The sequence below is a fragment of the Lonchura striata genome, chromosome 3 (assembly GCF_050655825.1).
Source record: "Lonchura striata isolate lonStrDom1 chromosome 3, ASM5065582v1, whole genome shotgun sequence".
NCBI lineage: Eukaryota > Metazoa > Chordata > Aves > Passeriformes > Estrildidae > Lonchura > Lonchura striata.
Genome location: NC_140705.1, coordinates 58,227,286 through 58,248,243, shown reverse-complemented (window position 1 = coordinate 58,248,243; position 20,958 = coordinate 58,227,286). Strand labels below are relative to the sequence as shown.

The 20,958-nt window shown below is 40.5% G+C and overlaps 2 protein-coding genes across 2 annotated transcripts; both read left to right on the top strand.

Moving 5' to 3' along the window:
* The first annotated feature begins 1,295 nt into the window (after positions 1 to 1,295).
* Positions 1,296 to 13,182, top strand: MTRF1L (mitochondrial translation release factor 1 like). The gene is made up of 7 exons (XM_031504362.3): positions 1,296 to 1,669; positions 2,943 to 3,022; positions 4,192 to 4,375; positions 7,906 to 8,069; positions 9,290 to 9,407; positions 11,195 to 11,331; positions 11,925 to 13,182. The coding sequence occupies exons 1-7, from the start codon at positions 1,393 to 1,395 to the stop codon at positions 12,138 to 12,140; spliced, it is 1,176 nt and encodes a 391-aa protein (XP_031360222.1). The 5' UTR covers positions 1,296 to 1,392; the 3' UTR covers positions 12,141 to 13,182.
* A 1,314-nt stretch (positions 13,183 to 14,496) lies between these two features.
* FBXO5 (F-box protein 5) lies at positions 14,497 to 20,714 on the top strand. Its single transcript, XM_031504535.3, has 5 exons — positions 14,497 to 14,544; positions 16,411 to 17,147; positions 17,459 to 17,549; positions 18,702 to 18,863; positions 19,963 to 20,714. Exons 2-5 carry the CDS (start codon positions 16,426 to 16,428, stop codon positions 20,212 to 20,214), a joined length of 1,227 nt encoding a protein of 408 aa, XP_031360395.1. The 5' UTR covers positions 14,497 to 14,544; positions 16,411 to 16,425; the 3' UTR covers positions 20,215 to 20,714.
* The last annotated feature ends 244 nt before the right edge of the window (positions 20,715 to 20,958 follow it).

The following is a 20,958-nucleotide window of genomic DNA, read 5'->3' as shown; positions in this document are numbered from 1 at the left end:
GGCTATACATTCTCCACAAAGGTCTTCCAGTGTGACTTTTACGTAAAAAATTTTGCTACACTTTACCAATACACCTTATCTAAAGTTGCGCACTTAAAATCATAGGAAAATATTTTTATCTAACCATTACTTTTAATATTTAATATTTTAATAGCAAATTCATACACTAGCCTTTCGATTTCCATCATAGAACAAAAACTTTCAAGTATTCTGACTACCAAGACCACTTAGGTTTTCAATTATTACTCTTGCTTTTGATATTACATTTGTGAAAATAACAATTTACTAATGTTTCATAAGGAAGTAACTGTTAACTGCAATTTAGTTGTAAGATATGAATGCCTAGGTCTGGTAAGACATTAACAAGGACAGAAGGAAGGCAAGGACAAAATTCTGACTCCTCCAAAGACTGCAATACAAAATACTGCCTAATAAATTTTTACGTAAAGTTGCACATTTTTATAATAAAATATATTCTTGAAACTATTTTGAGTTTAGCCAAGAATCTCCTTAATGATGTAATCTAAAACAAGGTAATATGCACTCAATCTGCATTTCAGGAGGGATTTGCCCAGATCATCCCAGAACACACAGTTCCTAAATAGCTGCATCCTCGCTGCTTTCTCACTTGAAACTAACATGTAAAACACTGTACTCAGATCTGTATTTTGTAAATGGGCTGTCTTTTAGTCTCACTGCTACTCTGTGAAGGCAGTTTGAATTGCCTTCTGACAATTTTCTTTTCTCCTAAATGCTTAATTTTGCACCTGTTTTCAGTTCCACAGTTTTTGCACGGTCCTCCCCAGCGTACTTTAATTCGGAAGATTTCTTCTGGAGGAAGAAGGTCTGTAAGAGTAAGAGTGGATATCCAGAGGCCAGGCTCACTCTTCCCACCAACCTCACTTTTAGCTAGGCTGGCTTTAAACCGCCCTGGTAGAAACCTCAGTACGCCCAAGGCTCTTCCTCAGAAGCCCGGCTATAAGTTTGGGATAAGGAGGTTTTGATGAGGTTTGACGCTTTCTTGATTTTTTTTTTTTCTTTTTTTTTTTTTTTTTTTGGTTGAGAATGACTAAAACCTCCATCCTGGGCCTGCAGGGGGCGCTCGGAGCGCCCGGCAGGGACCATGAGGCGGAGCCCCGCCCCCTCAGCGCTGGCCAATCAGAGCCCGCCCGCCCCGCCGCGGGATTCAGCGCGCCAAGGGAAGCCGAACCATTTCGGCCATTTCCGCCACCGGAGACCCGATGATTTCCGACTGCGCCCAAAGCCAGCGCCGAGACGCTTCGGCAACTTCCGGAAACGCGGAAGGGAGGCTGCCAAGCGCGCTCGGGCGTCTCCGGAACGCCAGCGACTGCCGGGCGACAGGAGAGCGGCCGCGCTGCGGCCCGGCCAGACATGCGGCTGCTCTCGCGGGCCCTCCGCGCGGCGCAAGGCTACCGAGCCGCCGCGCTGCCCCCGCGGAGCTTCCGGGCAGCGCCGGCGGGATGGGCGCTCCCGGCGCGGCGCGGGCTGGGCGCGCGGCCCGGCCTGGAGGAGCTGTTCGCCGCGCCCTCCCTGCGCCGCCTGCTGGAGGCGCGGGCCGGGGGCGGCGCGGCGCCGGAGCTGGCGGCGCGCGTGCGGCGGCTGCGCGACAAGGAGCGGGAGCTGCGCGACACGCGGGAGCTGGCGCGAGGTGCGGCGCGGGGCGCGCGGCGCCGCCCGGGAGCGGCACCGGGGGGCGGAGCTTCCTTTGCATGCGCCGTTCACCTGCCGCGATGGCGGCTGCGCGCGCGGGGCGCGGCCCGGCGGCGGGAGAGCGGCGCGCGGGTCCCCGGGCGGGGCCGCGACGGTGACACGCGCGTCACCCGCGGGAGCCCGCGGCCGCCCCCCCGGGCATTCCGGAGCGGCGGCAAAGAAACTGCCCGAGCCGAGTTCGCGAGTGCAAGTGGGAGAAGCACTTCCACCGGCGTGGGAAGTGCCGATACTGGAACCTGTTTAATATAAAACAAAGATAACTAATCGGGGATAGAAAACTTCTCAAGTTTTGGTGAAGGTTTTTTTTTTTTTTTTTTTTTTGTTAATCCAGCTTTCCCTTTCTGTCAAGACAGCCCAGTCTACCTGCCTGTCTCCGTTTTGGCAGTTGTAGAAGTCAGGACCTGGATCTGCTGTCTCCACACTGATTTGATTCTGTTGTATGTCAGTAGCTGCACACTTTTAGCGCTGCCAAATAATGGGCTTTTTTTTTTTTTTTTTTTACCGAGAATCAAACTTCATTTTGATAACAGTTAAAAAAACTAAATGTAGAAGAGGAATACTTCAGCATCAATTGACATTCGTTAGATGATTTAGTATTCCCTAGAACTGTAGTATTCTGATTTTTGCATACCGTGATGGGGGCATTATTCCTTTTAACAAGGAGTGCCAATTTTGGAGCCATTGTACTCTTTAAATCCTTTATGTTCCTGCCACCCTGAAATACAGAAAATAGTTTTTTAGAGCCACAGAATGGCTGGTGTGGGAAGGACCTTTGGACATCATTCAGTCCTGCTCAAGTATGGTCACCCACAAGTTGCTCAGGGTTTCGAGTATCTCCGAGGATGGAAATTCATAACCAATCTGTGCAGACGTTGCTGTTGTTTGACCACCGGCACAGTAATCATTGTTCTTTATGGTTGGCTTGGATTTTAGTTTTGGATGTTTTAGCACAAATTCTTTTATTTCAGATTTTTCTCATGTCTTATACCTGCACAGAATTAGAAAACACTTAATATGTACTTAGAGTCTTCTTTACAGAGCATATTAGTAATTTGATTTTCTAACAGGTTTAATGTTTTGGGGGAGGGAAAGGTTGTGTGGTAATTTGCTTTTGGTTTGGGCTGGTTATTTTTTTTTTGGTAGAGTAAGTTCTTCATGATTTTCTCAGAATGGCACTAAGTCTGAGGATTAACCATACTCAAATATTTCAGATGAGAATGAAGATTTCCGAAAGCTTGCAGAAACAGAAATTGCTTCGTGTGAAGAAGAGATAGCTGAACTGAAACAACAGGTTAGATCCCCTAGTAAAGTCCCTGTTTCCTTCCCATTCTTAAATTAACAGAGCCAAATTGTCTTTTTGGGGGTGTTGGAACTAGGTGATATTTAAGGCCGCTTCCAACCCAAACCCATTGTATGATTCTCATCAAGATGTATGTGATAAGTTCTTCTCCTCCCCTCAAATAGTGTCTGTTAGCTAAGGAAAATGAAAAAAATCAGGTGCTATGAAGACATCGTGTAAGCAAGTGCCTATTTGTACCCAAAAATGTTTCAAAGTATCTTTTTAAATAGGTGCTCTAGTTTGTCTTGTCTGGATGTATCTTTATGGATGTCCAACTCTTTAGCCTTTGGAAACATACATACTGTCACTCACGGGTGGGTTTGATAAAAATATAATACTATGTAACTACTTTAGGCTGCTACTTTATACATTATAGAGTGTCTATGTTACTTTACACAAAAAAAAAATCTTAAACATACTGTTTCAACTTAATGTTACTGTAGAAGCTGTTATGGTCACATTATTTATTCCTCCAACAACAGCACAGCAGTCACTTTATAAATATTTTTTGTAAATATTTCTCATTCTGCCGAAAGAAGTTGTCTATGGAAAGAAATGTCACCTAAGGCTAGTAAAGGAAGAGGATTTAAAAGCATTTGCGAATCATCCAGAATTTTGATTCAGCATGCAAAATTTTGATAATTTTTTAGTTTTGGTATATCTTTCTTCTGCAAATCAGGCTTTTTTTTTATTAATAAACAAATAGTACATTTGTGTTGTTGTTGAAGGACTGTATTCCTGAACATCCATACCTTCTTAACTCTGCAGTTGAGATAGAATTAAAGGGGAATCTGATTAGAACGGAGATATTCAGCTATGTTGCAAGAGCAGGCATGTATCCTGTGGTTTATCCTCACAGTGCTCTTGATGGATTGAAAACTTCTGTGAAGTTTTGTGGCTCTCAAGAGAGGCCTGTGTAGCTCCTGTGACCATGAACAGACGCAGGGAGCCTTCCTGCAATGCACCATCACCCTTGCACACCTTTGCCTGGCTGAAGCCCATCCTCAGGGCAGGAGAACACAGCCTGGCTCAGTTACAGAAGTGTCTGGCGTTTTACACTGACTCAGGTGTGGATAGCAGTGTCAGAGGGGAGTCTTAGCTGGGTGCTTTTGTATTCACAGATAGTGTTGCTTTTGATTCCTTCAGAAGAAACAGATGAGAGTGATCTTGTCATGGAAGTAACTGCTGGAGTTGGAGGGCAGGAAGCCATGCTGTTCACCTCGGAGATGTTTGATATGTATCAACGATATGCTGCTTATAAAAAGTGGAAATTTGAAGTATTAGAATACTTTCCCAGTGAACTAGGTCAGTAATGAAAAAGCTGTAACTTCCTAATTCAAGTTGAATTACTCATTAATATGATATTTTCATTTCCAAAGGAAAGGCGACTAATTTGCACTATCTTAATTTTAGAAGTGGAATATTGTTTCAATGTCTAAGTACAGTTCTCTTCAGCTTCTGTATTTGGGCATGAAACTCCATTTCAGAAAAACTATTAAAATACTAAAATGCTGCAAAGAAAATTTGTCTTTTAGTACTTTCACTTATACATTTTAAAACTATTGAAAGACAAGTGCTTGGCAGAAGGAAATTTAGAAAGTGATACAGATGTATTAGCTTAGCTTTTTTTTAAATAAAGATTATGTAAACTATTTGGCTACAGTGTTCTATTTAGTTATCTAATTTTTTATTGTTTATAGATTAGGATGGTGGAAGATTGAAAAATCTGGTTTTAATTATGGATCTATTAGCATAGAGGAATCAATTTTATTTAAAAAAATTTTGGAGTTTAATATAAAACATTTTAAATTTATTTGTAATAATATCTCTATAATATAAGGGAATAGGATATTTGGATATAGCTCATCTGTAACAGCTGTTAAAATATTTATTAGAATTTGATTTTCAAAAGTGTTATATTTGTTTTAATATTTTTATTTAGAGTTCTTAGAAAATATTTTATTTCAAGTTCATGAACGTGAACTCAGGCTCCCTTCTAGAGTGGCTCATTCCCCTCTAGAGTGACTGCTAATGATTCAATTAATATATATTTTTTTAAATTTATCACACTTGAATTCCTTATTTTCTATTATCTAGATTTATTAATATGAATAAACTTCTTGTATTGTTAAGAGCCCATGTGCCAAGTTTTTACAGTTTACATGGCAAGAGGGACAAGAAGTTTCATACTAGAATGCATCTTGTTGCTGAAATAGCAAAGTCATGCTCATCCCCACTCATGACCAGGCAAATGCTTCAAAGCCAAAAGAAATCTGTTTATTTCTTTTTTTTAAAGTAAATGGAATAAACATTGTACAGGTTAGATGGGTGTAAACAGAAAAGAGGAGGGGTCTGGGTCTTTTTTTTTTTCACATATGAGGTGGGGAGGAGAGTTGCCTTTTCATTGATGCAAGACTTGGATTGGGTAAACCCCAGCAGTCTATACACCTCACCTTCAGGGCACAGTTTCAGTCAGCTTAAGCATAGCTTGTCTCATTTTCCAGCCAGTTGTATATATTTTCTTTCTCAGCTCTAGCAGTTTTGAGGCCACCGTGCTAATTGGATCATTCCACTGATTTTGCTGAAAAAGTCCTGTTATGGAATAGCTGTAAGTCAGGTCTGACTCAGCTTACAGTCCTGTGATTAGAAGAAAAATGGAATTGGGCTTGGCTACCCTTTTGGTGAAAGCTGTCCTTGGACAAGGAGCCCACACCCTCAGAGATATTCTCATTAATGCCTTAAATGGGAAATTGAACTAATATGTTAACCTAGTATAAATCTGTCCATATTTTCTCTTCGAAGGGGCTAGGTTTTTTAATGGTTATATGTCTGTTCTAAAGTCTGTTTTGCTGAAGGTTTGTTTATGCACCTTAATTAACATTTAGGATGTAAATCTTAGGAAAAATAAAGGCAGCCCTAGCTTTTGTCAGCCTCTTGCAGGTTATTTTTTGATTTTGCACAACCACATATTATCAAAACAGATGTTGGAGATAAACTGGGAGATAGGGGCACTATACATGGCATGGTCAATGAAATTGATATTTGAACCCTCAGGTTTAAATGGTTTGTGCTGTGCTGAGTAAGAGTGGGGCTAAGGATGCTGGTTGATATTAGGTTGTTACATCCTACCCACATTCCATTTTTATTGAGTTACATGAGCAAAAGTGAGGTCCTATGTTAAAATGTCAAACTCCCTTATTTCAGAGAATTTCTGAATTTGAAATCTGAAGGTGAGCATGTGTGAACAAGGTGCTCATTAAATAAAGCTGCAATGAAACACAGGTTACAGTCCACTCTTAAATGACTATTGACCTACCCCATGGGATGCCACTGTGCAAAAATAGCATGTTAAAGATTCAGCTCACATGTTGAAGCACAAACTCACATGTCATTATTTATCCACTGTTTCTCACCCTGTAGTGGCAGGCAGAGACACACATGTGGGCCTTTTCCCTGATCTAAGATGCCACATAAAAAAATGAGCGCAAACTCATAATCTTGTTCTGAGTAAATGAGATATCAGGATAGATTGGGACATTTTATGTGAAAGGGGAAATTCATAGTTATCAAGAGTTAACTATATTTAACAAGCCTACCGTATGTCTGCCAACATAAAAGGTCTGTCAAAATTTCATTAGATTTGGCTGCAGTTCTGTGCAGTAAACCTGTGTTGGTAGTAGTCAGTTTGAAGCAATATGATCTAAATACCTGTCATGTGGACCAGTTTTGTGGTCATCCTATTCTAACCACTGTAGGCACGTGTCAATATGAATTTTAAAAGCAGAAGGATAAAAATGATGTGAAATAGCCTAGCTTACTCTTCCTATCTTTCACAAGCATGGCTGTAAAACAATATATATTTTAATATAAGTTATGAGTGAACGAACACGAACATGTCCATGAAGGTGAACAATCTGGCCTGTGTTCTGGTGGATGACTTTTTCCTGCTGCACAGGGCATTTTCAGATTCCATGTTCTCTTCATTTTACTTTTTTAAAAAGCTGTTGTTTTGTCCCTATGGTTGAGTTCCTTAGTCTGAAAGATAGCTTAAACCAGTATTTCTGAGAAGCCTCTTCTTTTCCTCGGCTATTGTTTCATATTGCAAGGCCTGAAGAGCAATACTCTTTCAAGGCCACCTGTGTCTTCTTCAGTCATTTCCTATCCACTGTGATGGCACACCATCCACTGTGCTGAGAGTGGGATTTGGGAATTGAGCTGCATTAAAAACAAAAATGGGTGAAATGTATTCATTTATAATATATTACATATGAGTGAAATATACTCATTCATTTATATATAAATGATATATTCATTTATAGTGCCATCACTTCTCTGATCCTTCACTTATACTGCACACCAGCAAACAAGGAATATCAAGAACGTCATAAAGTAGTAGAGCAACAAACTCTGTCCCAAAGCTGTGATTGCTATGGACTTGACTTCCAAGTTCCAAGCTGTTCAGTGCTTGTAGGATGTTGCTGTCAAGTTTTTTGCTGGAGGTATTGGTAAGAGGTGCAGGAATCTGTATTCTGTTTGCTCCAGAAAAATATTATATAGGTGTATGTAAAATGTATTAAAAATGTATATAAAAATAATTTAATTGGACTCTACAAACCAGAAGTTGACAGTCCTTTCCTTTTTGAACTGCTGTGTGAGTAAATATGCACAGTTTTAAGATTATTCTTGCATTTTCAGCATAATTTTGCCCAAATGTTTAAATAGTAAATTCATCATTTTAAGAAACAAATGCCAGTGTTGTGTAAATGCACTGAAGTATAACAGCATAGTACCAGCAGTTTATAAAGGTTTACAACTGTTTTTCTTCTCTATTTAAGGTGGCCTAAGACATGCAGTAGCCAGTATAGCAGGAGTTGAAGCTTACAAATACATGAAGTTTGAAGGAGGAGTGCATCGTGTTCAGCGGGTACCAAAGACAGAAAAACAAGGACGCATTCATACCAGCACAATGACTGTTGCAATATTACCCCAACCCACTGAGGTAATATTTCTCTTTCAGTATAACAGACATGTTGCCCTGATTTGTAAAAGTGTTAAGTTTTCTTTTATAGTTCTTTTGAAAGTTTTAAAGTTCTTTTAAAAGTTTTCTATGCCTTCTGATGTTTAAATATTTCTACTGGCGTTTTCATGCACCGTTCATGTAAATAATGATTGTTTTTCATTCTGCTTTGTTGGAGTAATTAATGGACTGTTGGTTTGACCAGTGTGGTTGGAGAGGTGGCAATTTCATCCTCCAATCCACTGTCACTTTTGGAATTCTATATATTGTGAGGTCAGAAATAAAGTTGGCTCTTTTTCTCGTTTGAACTTACCAAGCTTCTGTATACTCATTTCATGTCCAGTAGCAACACAGACATTACCAGGAACAATGTTTGATGCCAAATGTTTTCTGTCTCTCTTGATATTTTCACATAATGACTTTTTTAATCTTAATTTTAAACTAGGTCATATTTGTTATTTTATCACAGGGATGAAATAAAGAATTGCTATCTTTTCTCATATTTCTAATTTCAATAAAGTAAACAGGCTTTACTTAACTATGACTTGAAAATTAACTGTGACTGTCTGGCATGTGGAAAACTACATTTTCTGCAAACTAACAAAAGACGGAATCATTTTACAAAGCTCATAGATTACTTCTTTTAGCACTTCCTCTTTCCCATTTTTGTACTGTCCTTACTTGCCTGTTCTAAAATGTATGATAATTCAGTTTTGCTATATTTGCTTGCTTTGTTTTGATCTTAGTTTTATGTTGACGTAGCAGATTGACAAAGATGTTACTCCTTTCTGAACTTTCTTACCTTGCTCCTTCCTCACAGAGACTATTGCTCCACTCCAAAGCCAAAAAAGGAAATGTCTTCCATTTAATTTAAAAACCATCTAATCAAGCTCAAATATTGGTTGACTCTGCTGGAAGAGAATGCAGAGCTCTCAAAAGAGAGGAAAATTAGTGCTAAGCAGTGGTTATGCATTAAATTACTATTTGGCTGATTTCTGGGGTTCCATCGTGATGCATTCAAGTCTGATTACCATGATTTCTTAATACGTTTATAAGAGGATTTGAATTAGTACCCATAAGCATTCAGAAGTTTGATCTTGCATGATCGTGCCTTCTAAAATAAACTGACTGTGCATATTTGATATCTGTCTAGAAAGAAGCAACATAAAATACTTTTCTTTTTCTCCTGTCTCCCATGACAGATGAGGCTGCAAATTAGTCCAAAAGATCTACGGATAGAAACAAAGCGAGCTAGTGGAGCTGGAGGCCAGCATGTCAATACAACAGATAGTGCTGTACGGATAGTTCACATTCCAACAGGTGCTGCTTCATTCTTTCCTTAGTACAAGATCCACATTCCAAAACTGCTGTCAGAATTTCTTTTGAAACAATGGTTTTATTTTCAAACCTGGGCAACAGTAGAGCAGAGGTTTAATGTAATTTTCATGTCTATTCATACTACTCTAAAATGCATCATCACTTCAGTTTTTAACAGTGAAGACTACTGGCTTCAGTTGGTGAGCTATAATTTTGCTGTTAAACATGGCACTCTAAAAGCAGTCAGATCATTTTCTATCAAAAAATTATATTTAAACTTTCAAATAATGAAAATTAAACCGAAAAATGGAGTAGGTTGAAATCTAATGTTCTGAATTTTCTTGACTAGTCTCCAAAAGAGACATTGTGTTATTTTCATATTAAAACATTACTTTTAATTGCAGAGTCTACTCAGAATGCCAGCTCCCCTTCGTCTGCTGGCTCCTTTCCCGTAGATGACACACATAATTAAGAGGCCCATCCCTCTGGCTCAGGTTAGGAAACATAGCAGGGATAAGATACACCCTCAAACACTACCTGATTTTAACTCTGGTATGGGGGCTTTTTATTGCCATTCCTAAGCCTTTTACTTCCCTTTGAGCAATTCACAACAGCCTTCTTGACTTTCATTGCATTTTAACTTTTCCTCTTCTCTACCACAAATATTCATCAGGCTTTACTTTACACAGTTTCAGGGTAATCCCAAGCCCTCTTTATCCATGTATCCAGATTTTTGCCACACAATTCTTTGTATCTGTTTAAAACATCAATCCATTCTGCACTTGTTGCAGCACTCTAGTAAAGCAGACCGCAAACAGTGGAGAGGTTAAAATTCTGTTCACTATATGGTGACAGAAAGATACCCCAGATTAAAAATGTTTTGCATTGCCTGTATGTTTGGATAAAAACACAACAAACTAAAACCAGCAATTGATCTTAGGTTTTGCTGATGGCTGTTATTAGGATGTCTTATAGAAATCTTAAAGTATGTTGCAAATTTTTTGCACTTATACAAAGTTAACAGGGGACATTAGCTCCTGACTTTTTTCTGTTCCACCTTTCCCTTCTTTATTTCTCTGATCTCTCTTCCCTTAAAATTGTCCTGTTGCTTCTTCTATTTCTCTCATCCTAAATCTTTTTATAAACCTTCACTGCGATCCAAAATGTTGTTTATAAATAAGTCTTTTCAGAAAGTAATACTATGTAATCTTATAAAATCATCCTCTAATATTACCAGAGCTACTTAACAAGTCCAAATAACAACATAGTTCGTACTGTATTTCTTCTTCCTGCTCCTTTTTTGGGCTTTTCATTTCTTACCTTTAATTGTGTGTTTTGGGATGACAAAGAACACTGTTCTATTTTTTTAAATAAAATAGTGCCCACTTTTTTATATTCTGACCATATGCTAAGCACTCTCTTGCTTATGTATTTTACTATTCTTTAAATCCTGTGTTTTCTGGAACTGTAGCCAAAATTTATGACTAATGAAGGTGTTTTTTATAAGTCAGATCACATCACATATCTTTTATTTCATTATCCATCTGTTATCCAGGTGAAATAAATTTCCACTTAATTAAATTTCTTGTTTTATGGCTTAAAACACCTGTACAACTCAGCCTACACATCTCTCCCAAAATGTATCATTACTTATTAATAAACTTGGACTTCTACATTCCCAGTCCAAATGTAACAGCCTAATATAACATACAAAAAAATCTTCCAGAAATTGCAGAGCTCTTTTAGTATGTGTTAATCTTAAATGCTAAATGTCACGATATTTTTGACAGGGATTGTGTCTGAATGTCAGCAAGAAAGATCCCAAATTAGAAACAAAGAGAAGGCTATGCAAATGCTGTGTGCTAAACTATACAATGCCAAATTAGAAGAAGAAACCAAAAAGAGAAACTATGCTCGAAAGATTCAAGTAAGTTTCACTTAGTTGTGATATACAAACATGTGTCTTTATGTTCAATAGTTTTGTCAAACAGCAAGTAGTAAATGGAAACATAGAACAGCAGGAGCCCAGAAGGGACTTAAATGAGACAAAAAAAGTAATGGAATCACAGAATGGTTTGGGTTGGCAGGGACCTTAAAAATAATCTAGCTCCAACCCTCCTACCATGGGGAAGAGATGCCTTCCACTAGGCCACTCCAGAGAGCAAAATTTGTGGAGTCCCCCAGGCTCTCTAAACAACAACATTACATTTTACTGCAGCAATAAAGCCCATATATTAGCCAGACTTAAAATTTCAGTAGTAGGTAAATCCTAGAGATCCAGTGAAACAAACTGGATTGCAGCATGAAGAACCAGAATAGTATTAGAAAAAGATGCAGTATAATTGTTCTTTTACATGTTTGAGAACAATTATTGCAGCTGTAGAAGTGATCTGAGTACTATATAACTCTAGCAAATTTTGTATAGTCAGGTGAGGAAGAGAAACCTATAGCTTTATATGCCTAATCAATATTTCACCATTTTTGTAAGATGATGATAAACTGATTCTTCTTGTTCAACAGATTGGGACTAAAGGAAGATCAGAGAAGATCAGAACATACAACTTTCCGCAGGACAGAATTACAGACCACAGAATAAGCAGATCAGTGCATCATGTTGAGTCTTTCATGCTAGGGGAAGAAATGCTAGATGAAATGATACAAACTCTGAGAGAATATGCTGATTATGAATCTCTAATGGAAATTATTTCAGAAAATGAAAAAAATAATTCCTCCTGAACATTGTTCTTTCTCAGGCCTTTACAACACATGTCGACCTTGATCTGCAAAGCTTTTCAGAGCACCACCCAGAAAATGGAACTACTTTTCTCATCATGAAAATCATCACAACTTGTTTCCTAATGAATATTAAACAGTTTTCTTACTTGCTGAGTAAAAGACTTTATTATCTTCATATAAGACATTATTGCTGCTGTAGTCCTTTTGAAAAGTTTACTTGATTGCACCAGAAGTAACAGCAGTTTTAAACAACTTCTACTGATACACTACTCTCAAAAGGTATGCATGCGTTAAAAAAGGAGTTATTTCTAGTTCCTATTTTCGTTTAAACTATGGCTTAACCATCACACAACAGTGTGAAATAGCTTATTTGAGAGAACAAAAAGTCCTATTTTGTTTGAGTGATTGGAAAAAAGTGATAAATAAATTACACACTCTGTCCACATACTCATTAATCACTTACATGTGACATGGGAAAGGGAGTCAAAGTGTATCTCTGTCATGTTTCCAAGGCCTTCTGGCCCTTATTTATAAATACAAAACAAGTTTAGGAATATCCCTTGTGCGAGGAAAAAAAGCCATGGAAGCCAAGTGATGAATCATATGAATTGGTTTTGGAACAAATATTACTGTTCTTGAGTCAAAAATTAAAGTAATGGTTACAGTATTGTTCAATTGATATTTCAGTGTCCAGTTGACTTCAGTTCAGTGCCTCCTTTATGGTTTTAATTGAATGCCCAAGTTGTTAATCTTCTAAAAGTTATGTGCTATGACCAGCATTTACTGGTTTTGTCTGTTTATTTAACAGCATTTTAAAACATCTGATACCTTTACCATTTTTTTTCTAGTAAACTCTGCATGGTAACTATGATTAAGTTCCAAGTCTTTTAATTTAAGATGCATTCATTAACTTAAGATGAAGGAATGTCTGTGTGCATAAGATGAGGCATACATATTTCCTTTTGATGAGCATGAGTCCTAGGTCTGTATTTACTAGCAGTTTTATAACTCCAAACTGTCACATTAAAAAAGTAAAAAGAAATATTGACTCAATTTTTGTGTGAAATTATTAGATTCCTATTTGAGCAGAAACTAGGACTAAAGTCTTCATTCTTACCCGATCAGTATGATAAATGGAATGCTGAAGAGCACTTGTGACAGTCCTACATACATGATTTTAAAAGCCAGATCTTCTTATGCCAAGTGATAGATGAAGTTTGCTGTTCAGCTTCATATTCTTCCAAGCAAATAAGGGCCATTGACCAGGTCTGCACACTGGACTTCTACATGAAACTTAGGTAATTGTTTGGGTCTTCGTCATCCTAGACCTTCCCTAATCTTCCAGTTTGTACTCTGTCTGGGCAGACATTCTCATCTGGCTCTTGAACAAACACTAAATGTGTTACTGCCTTGCAAGTGACCAGGCTTTGACCAGTGTGAGAAAAAACAGACATTGTGCAGTTCTCGCAGGAGGCTGACAGAGGTATTCCAAACCTAGTGTCTGACAGTGCTGTACATAGGTGGACTTCACTGTCCTTGGCCCATCATGTCAAGATTTACTGTGTAGAGACTTGAAGTCCCCTGCTTGCTCTGTGTTAACTTTAATGCAAGGGATGTTGTCTCTGCAAATGCAACCTCCTTGAGCTGTGAGCAGATTGCCTTTCCAGCAGTGGTGGGGATTCCTGCACTGGTGTCCAGTCAGCCTAGCTCCCGGGAGTTCTCTGGCTCACTTTGCAACCACTGGTTATGTAAAATAAATACAATTATTTTATGGGGAGTAGCCTGGGTCAAGTTAGAAGGAACCACAGTGGGTCATGCAGTCCAACATCCCTCCTTAAGCCTGGTCATCCTAGAGCACATGGCACAGGATTGCATCCGGGCAGTTCTTGAATATCTAAAGTGCGAGTGAGAATTCTTTCCCGGTAGAGGAGCTTTGCACGTTCGGTGCGTGCCGGGGTGATGTGGGTATCCTAGGCGCGTCCATTTAAACCAGCAGAGCCAGATGCAGCTGGGCGCCAAGCTGGGCTTAGGCGCGTGTCAGTGCCGGGAGGGGCAGCCGGGGGCTCCTCCGGCCCCGGGCGCGGTGCGGGGCCGCAGGGCGGGAGGAAGGGGCGGGCGGGAGCGGCCGTGCGCGGGAGCCGCGGCCGTGCGCGGGAGCCGCGGCCGCGCCACTCGCGTCCCTCCCTGGCGGCCGAGGAGGGAAAGCGAGGGACGGGCCGGCCCCGCCCGCCGCGCCGCGGATTGGCCCCCGCCGCCTGCCCGCCGCCCATTGGCCGCGCTACGCGCCCCGGCGCCTCGCCATTGGCTGCCGCGGTTTTGGACACCAAATTTAAAGTTTTTAAAAAGCGGCCGGCGCGAGCGGGACTCATTCACTGCCCGCGGCGGCGCCGGCGCGGCCCTGCAGGTGAGCGCGGCGCGGGCAGCGAGCCCCGCCGGGAGCCGCTCTGCGGCCGCGGGGCTCCACGGCCAGGGCTCCGCTCTCGGGCCGGCTTGGGGGCAGCGGGGCTCCGCGCTCAGGGCTTTTTGGCTGGGGTGGCGGGAGCTGCCGGCGTACGTAGTGGCGGGACCGTGCGGATGCTGGCGGCGGTACCGTGCGGATGCTAGCGGCGGTACCAGACGGACGGGGGGAAGGGGATTCCTGGTGGCCGCCCGGTCCCACTGCTCTCCTAGCGTAGCCCCGCAGCTATCCCGCCGGCGGGACGGGATGGGACGGGACGGTGGCGCACTGGCGGTCGGGGAGCGCCCCGATCCCGCCAACGAGCCGCGTGTGCGGTGGTCCCGGCTGCTCGCCGCACTGGCGGGGCCGGAGCCGGCCGGGGTAGGGATCGCAGCCCAGCTCCCGCCGGCGGGCAGCGGCGAGCGGGGAGGCGCCGCGCCGCGCTGCCTCCCGCCCGCCGGCCACGCCGTCAGAAGAGCATCCCCCCGGCGCGCTCCTGCCCGCCCCGCCACCAAGGATTTAGGGGGAATCCTCTATTGCGGGGGAAATCCTCCATTGCGGGAGGCCCCCGAAGGCGATGGGTAAAGTTTCCGGGGCCGTAGTGCTCAGCACAGCGGAACCGGGACCCGGTCTACCTGCACCGACCCGGGCCATCTTGAGCGCTGGGCGGGAGAAGCCTGACAGCGCCGCGGGGCCCCGCGGCTGAGCCCGCGCCTTCGGGGGTCGGGGCAGGCCCTGGTGCACCGAAATGTGATTTGGGGACATTTTCTAAATCATCAGGATTTCAGCCCAGAAGCTTCTCCCGCCGTTCGCAGGGAAGGGGACAAGGAGGCTTAGGAAGGGCTTTGCACCTCATCTCCCAACTTACACGATACAAAGCCATGAGCCTTCTTGCTCCTTTCTCCCACCGAACCTAGGTACAAAGAGGGAAGTTTTTCTCTAAGTCGTTCATGGGTACATTTTTCTCTTGGCTCTTTCCAAAACTTCTGGAAGTGCTTAAATACTTTAAAATGCTTACTCAAATCGGGGTCTTTTATTTCCTACGGATTGCAAAGCATGTTGAAACTTATTTTCCCTTTAGATTCAACTGGGGAGAGATGACCTCCTTCTCCCCTTCAGCTCTCGCCCATCCCCCCGCAATTGTTAATATAGATAGCACCACATTTCGCGGGGGAGGGGAATGGAACAGGGCAAGAAAAGCTCAGTTCCCCTATGATATCTATCCATCTCCCACCCTCTCTAAATCATGCTTAAACCTTTATTTCCCTGACCATTGTTTAAGTATGGCTTCTTTCCTTTGTATTTTACTCACACATGTGAGCACTCAAGCTTTTCCTGTGCCACCCAGCCTCCTCCCTTCTCAAAAATGCCAGATATCTGGCTTCAGCAGCAGCAGCATTGCTTCTGGTCTTGGATGCAAACTTCAGGCTTCTCTGGCCTGCACAGGCCTGCGGTCACTCATGGACCCTCTGCCACTGGTGTCCCTTGCAGGGACCTCAAGTGTCTTGACTATGTTACTACCTTTATGGTAGGAAGTGGAAGCACTGGTGTGTCTCATCTATGCTGGTGAAATGGTGACCAAATCACTCAGTCAGGTTTCTTTCCTTAGTTACATGCAGCATAAACCTAGTTTTTGGGAAGATCTTACATAGATTTAATTAGTGGCTATTCAAGTGCTTAGTTCCATTGGTTGTATTTTAGACACCAGAAGGTGAGTCAGATAAATGCATAAAATTCATAAAGCAGAAGGGAAGCATGATAAGAATCCTTATAAGAAAAAGAATTAGTGATCTAGTGTATGATGTGTTTTCATACTGCCCTTGTCTCTTGCAGAATACAAACAACAAAATGAAATCGAACCTTAACCGCTCTTGCAAAATGAAATGTGATTTTGATTGCACATCTCTTCATGCTGGGTTTGCACCACTGAAAAGTGCTGCGGAGAAAGCAAGACTGGAAAAATCCTGCCCCTTGAATTATGAGGAATGCTTTTGTAAAAGCTCTGCAGGAGAACATCAGAAAATGCTCCTTAGTGACTCATACCATGCAGCCACCAGAAATACAGATCTTGAAGATGCAGAAAGACCCATACATAACAAAGAAAATAACCAAGTAATCCAGAGACTTGGTGAAGGTATCTGTGAAATAGAGGCAATGGAAAGCAGTAAACTTCATGAGGACAGTGGTTATTCTTCTATGTTAAGTACTCACTATGCAGATGCAATAGAACATGAGGATAGTTTACCTTTGGCTGGGAATCTCTGTGGTACACCAAATCATTGTCTTATGAAGAACCAAAACCAAAAACAGTTTTCAAAGAAGACACTGTTGCCAATAATCCATTATGAAGAAGTGGTTTGCTCAACTTTGAAAAAAAATGGTAAAAGAAATCTCAAGTCTTGGGCTGCTGTAGACAGAATTGTTTCTAGGGGAAAAGTTGAACTTTGTAACTTGATTGGAAAGAAAATGGGGCTGGATAGAATAGACATTCTTGCTGAACTCTTCCAAAAGGACCTGAAGCATATATTAGCAAACATTTTAAGGCATCTCAGCGAGATGGATTTAGTAAAGTAAGTATATTGATATCATTGTATTTCACTGGGAAAGGAAAAAAACCTAAACAGATGCCTTAATGTTTTAGATATAGAGCTTGTGACATTTACTCAAGGTTTACTATTATGTGTTTATATATTAAAACATGAACTGCCAATGTAAGCCATGATACATATGGAGAATTTCTCTTTTCCCTAAAAGGCAAATTAAAGACAGCAACTGTGAACATCTTCTATCTTGATGTAAAAGAAACAGGTTACAGTTTTTCTTGCTATTTAATAAATCTCTTTCCTAGGAGGCAACTGATGTGTTTGTATTGTTGTTGCAGTTTTGCCAAAGTCAGCACAACATGGCAGAAGATTCTACAAGAAGATAAATGGATTTTCCAAATGTATAGCAGAGCTGTGAAAAACCTTTCTGTAAGTTTCTGCATTGAACCATCAGTGGTTTTCTGCTATTTCAAGTCTCTTCCTACACTCAAGTGACCACAGAAAAGTTTCTTGGATTGAAATCTGTCACAGGAGTGTCTGAGTTTGTCCTGTTAGGATACCTTGTCTCAAGCATTGCTAGTTACATCAGGACTTGGGGGACCCCAAGGAAGGTTGACTGAGAAGGTGACCCAAGGAGAAATGCAGATGTTTTTAAAAACTTCCACAAATCCTGTGTTACAGAGAAAGGCAGGAAATAGAAAGTCATTGCCAGCACAGCCCACTGGGCAAGCCCTAGAGTCTCCTTGCAGGGGCTTGCTTCCTTCAGCATCCCCACTGATCCAAAGGGAGGAAGACTGAGATAAATCCCACAAGTGGCTCTTTGAATCAGGGTCTCTGTTTATAGCAGTAATCTCTAGAGTCCACCATGTCTGCTATGGAAACTGAAAAGCTTTTTGCACTGTGAGATATTCCTAATGCCTTGTTCTGTGAAATAAAAATACTTGTTCCATCCACACTAAACTAGCGTTTTATCAAATCAGGACTCTTAAAACATTAACTTTTTCCTTCTTGAGAGATGGAGAGACAGAACAAAGGCTTAGGATATACCACAGGATAAGGTTGTTAACCAGTTTAAGTTTTATGTGGTATTTTACAATGCTGTTGGGTGAAACATTTGTATTGAATATTCATCCCATAAAGTTTGATTTCTTCCATGCTATTGTATGCTTTTTTTTAACTTGAACTGGAAACTTGAAAAATTGGTGGATAGAGTTTTTTTTTCCCAAAGAAAGCTTCAAGCATTCCTGTTCACCATAAAGAATTGGAAGTACTGATTTTCTTTAAAAGCTTGTGATGAATAAGTTACATGCTCTGCCTAAATGACTGTGTTAATATGAAAGCAGAATTACGTAATAAAAGATGGTTGGTTTTTGACCAAGGACTAGGGAGGTGTTCTATGCATTTTTAACAGAAGTGACTGTGCAAGTTATGGTAAAATCAGTAGCACTTCTTGGTGTGATGCTTTATTATTGGAAACTGGGAAGAAGAATCTAAAATCATTATTTACATCTATTAAACAAAAAACTGTATTTTAGGTAAGTTCTCTTCCCAAATTTAAGTCTTTGTTTTTCTTTTCATTAGAATGTCACTAAAGCGCCAGAAAATGTTGCAACAAGAGAGTACGTTCTCTACAGAGTGTCCTTAGCTTCCATTCAGAAAGCAACCCCACCAAAATACTTGAACAAAAAAAGCACCAGACCCAAAGCATCTAGGAATCACAGCAGACTCACAGAGTTTTCTGAGGTAAGTGGTGATTTCCACTGATCTTTAATTGCTCTCATGTTGTCTGGCAAACAATCACCTTGTAGAGGGTATTTTTGAAAGTAGCATCTCCAGTTTCAAGTATTTGTAATTCTTATTAGTATAGCTGCCAAATTTTGCTTAGTGTGCCTATTTTAAGACACTGTCAGAAGCTGGTGGAGAGAATATTGATATACTGGGATGTCCTACAACCTTTCTTTTTCCTTCTTAAGAATTTCATTTAGTGAATTTTTTTTTTGCTTAAATTTTTTCTTGTCAGATAGGAAAAAATTTAGTAATTTCCTGTTGTTTTCCGTGGGTTTATTATAATGAATCACATATTTTCCAGATAAGCAATATCACAAAAACTGTCAACTTTGTTTCAAAACTGATGGACAATTAGGAAAACAAATTTTCTGTGGGGTATTTGAAATTACTTTTTTAACCCTTCACCTTGTTATTTTAAAGCTGGTTTTTTTTCTACATACTTGCAATGTAGGCCTGCACCTGTATCTTAAAAAACTTTTAAAAATGCTTATCAAAAGTTTTTTCTTGCTATTAAGCAAAAGATTTTCCTAACTAGAAAAAGGTTTTATGCTCAAGTCTTATTCTGCAAATTGATGCAATAAGAGAAGATGGTGATAGGTCACTGGAAAGTATAATCAAGATGCTGTAATACTACTTTATAGAACTTTGTAGCATTAGGAGGGTAAAGGTACAACTGTTCAGTAGCAGTCATAAAATTTAATTCCTGATATATGCATCTATACACAACTACGTCACCATCCTTGAATGAGGTTTGGAAGATTCAGGAAGGCTGTTATCCTTACTGCTCTTGATTTAGCCTGTGCTTTAACTTTTAAATTTAAAGAATTTAAAATTGGTTACCTCTATTCAAGTTCAAAATACCTGCAATTATATCCTGATTATTCCTGTTCTGAATTCCATCAGAATTTTATGCAACAAGAATTAGGCTAAGTTTTTAATTTATCTCCTTATATTAGAAGTTATAATATGTTTGTGGCACTAAGATAATATCAGGAAATGTTTGGAGAGTGTATTTACCCTCTACTCATGATTTTCTGTGTGCTTTTCCCAACAGGCTGCTAGGAACTTGAAAAACACTGAAAGCCTTAAAGCCTGCCATCGCTGTGGCTCACCTGCCAAGTATGACTCCTACCTCCAAAGAGCAACGTGCAATCGTGAAAGCTGTGGCTTTGACTTTTGCACTAAGTGCATGTGCAGCTACCACAGCTCCAGTGACTGTGTGAGCAGCAAACCAGTGAAACACACTTCTAAACCAGGGCCACTTCCTGGGACTAAGAAAAGCAAACAGAATCTAAAGAGATTGTGATCCATCCCCCCAGTACAAACTGACAAATGTCCCATAAAAGTTTTTCAAGTCATCCATGAAGAGAATGCTTTCTGCTATTCATATTCATGAAAATGGTTAATTCTGTTATTCCTGTTAATTTATCATTCTGCTCAGAAAGGTTTTAAAAGCATTTCTGGTGCTGTCGAGTGAGGTGAGTGAAGCCCCTTTTAATGTGAAAATGTGAGGGAGACTAGATTTTATGGTTTTTTGAAGCTTTACCTTTGATTTTAAAATGTGGACATTCATAATAACACTTTCTCTGATGGCTTCTCTTATGTGAATCTGAAATTGCTCTTAATTTCTTCTTTCATTTATTGAACCTCTTCTAAGTTCAAAAAAAAAGTACTGTATATTGGCTGTACTGCTAAAAAATACTTTGACTTTTTTTTGAAATTACAAGGAAATTTTAATATTTGTATATATTTGTAAATAGTATTCATATTTGTCTTGTAAATGTGAAAATAAATGATTATTCTCAACTTGGTTGGCAAATCTGGCCTTCCTATTTATCATCCTGAGTGCTTCTCATACTCATTTTGCAAGTTTTCTAGTGTGTGCTTCTTTAAATTGTTGATTCAACAAAGGGCAAGTCCTCCTGGGTTTGTGTAAAACAGTGTACTGAATCCATTGTCATGCTGTATTCCTGAATCTTACCTAAAGGCTCTTATCGGTAATTGCCTGTAGTGTCAAAAGGGCCATCACTTCCTTTTCATTTCAATGGAA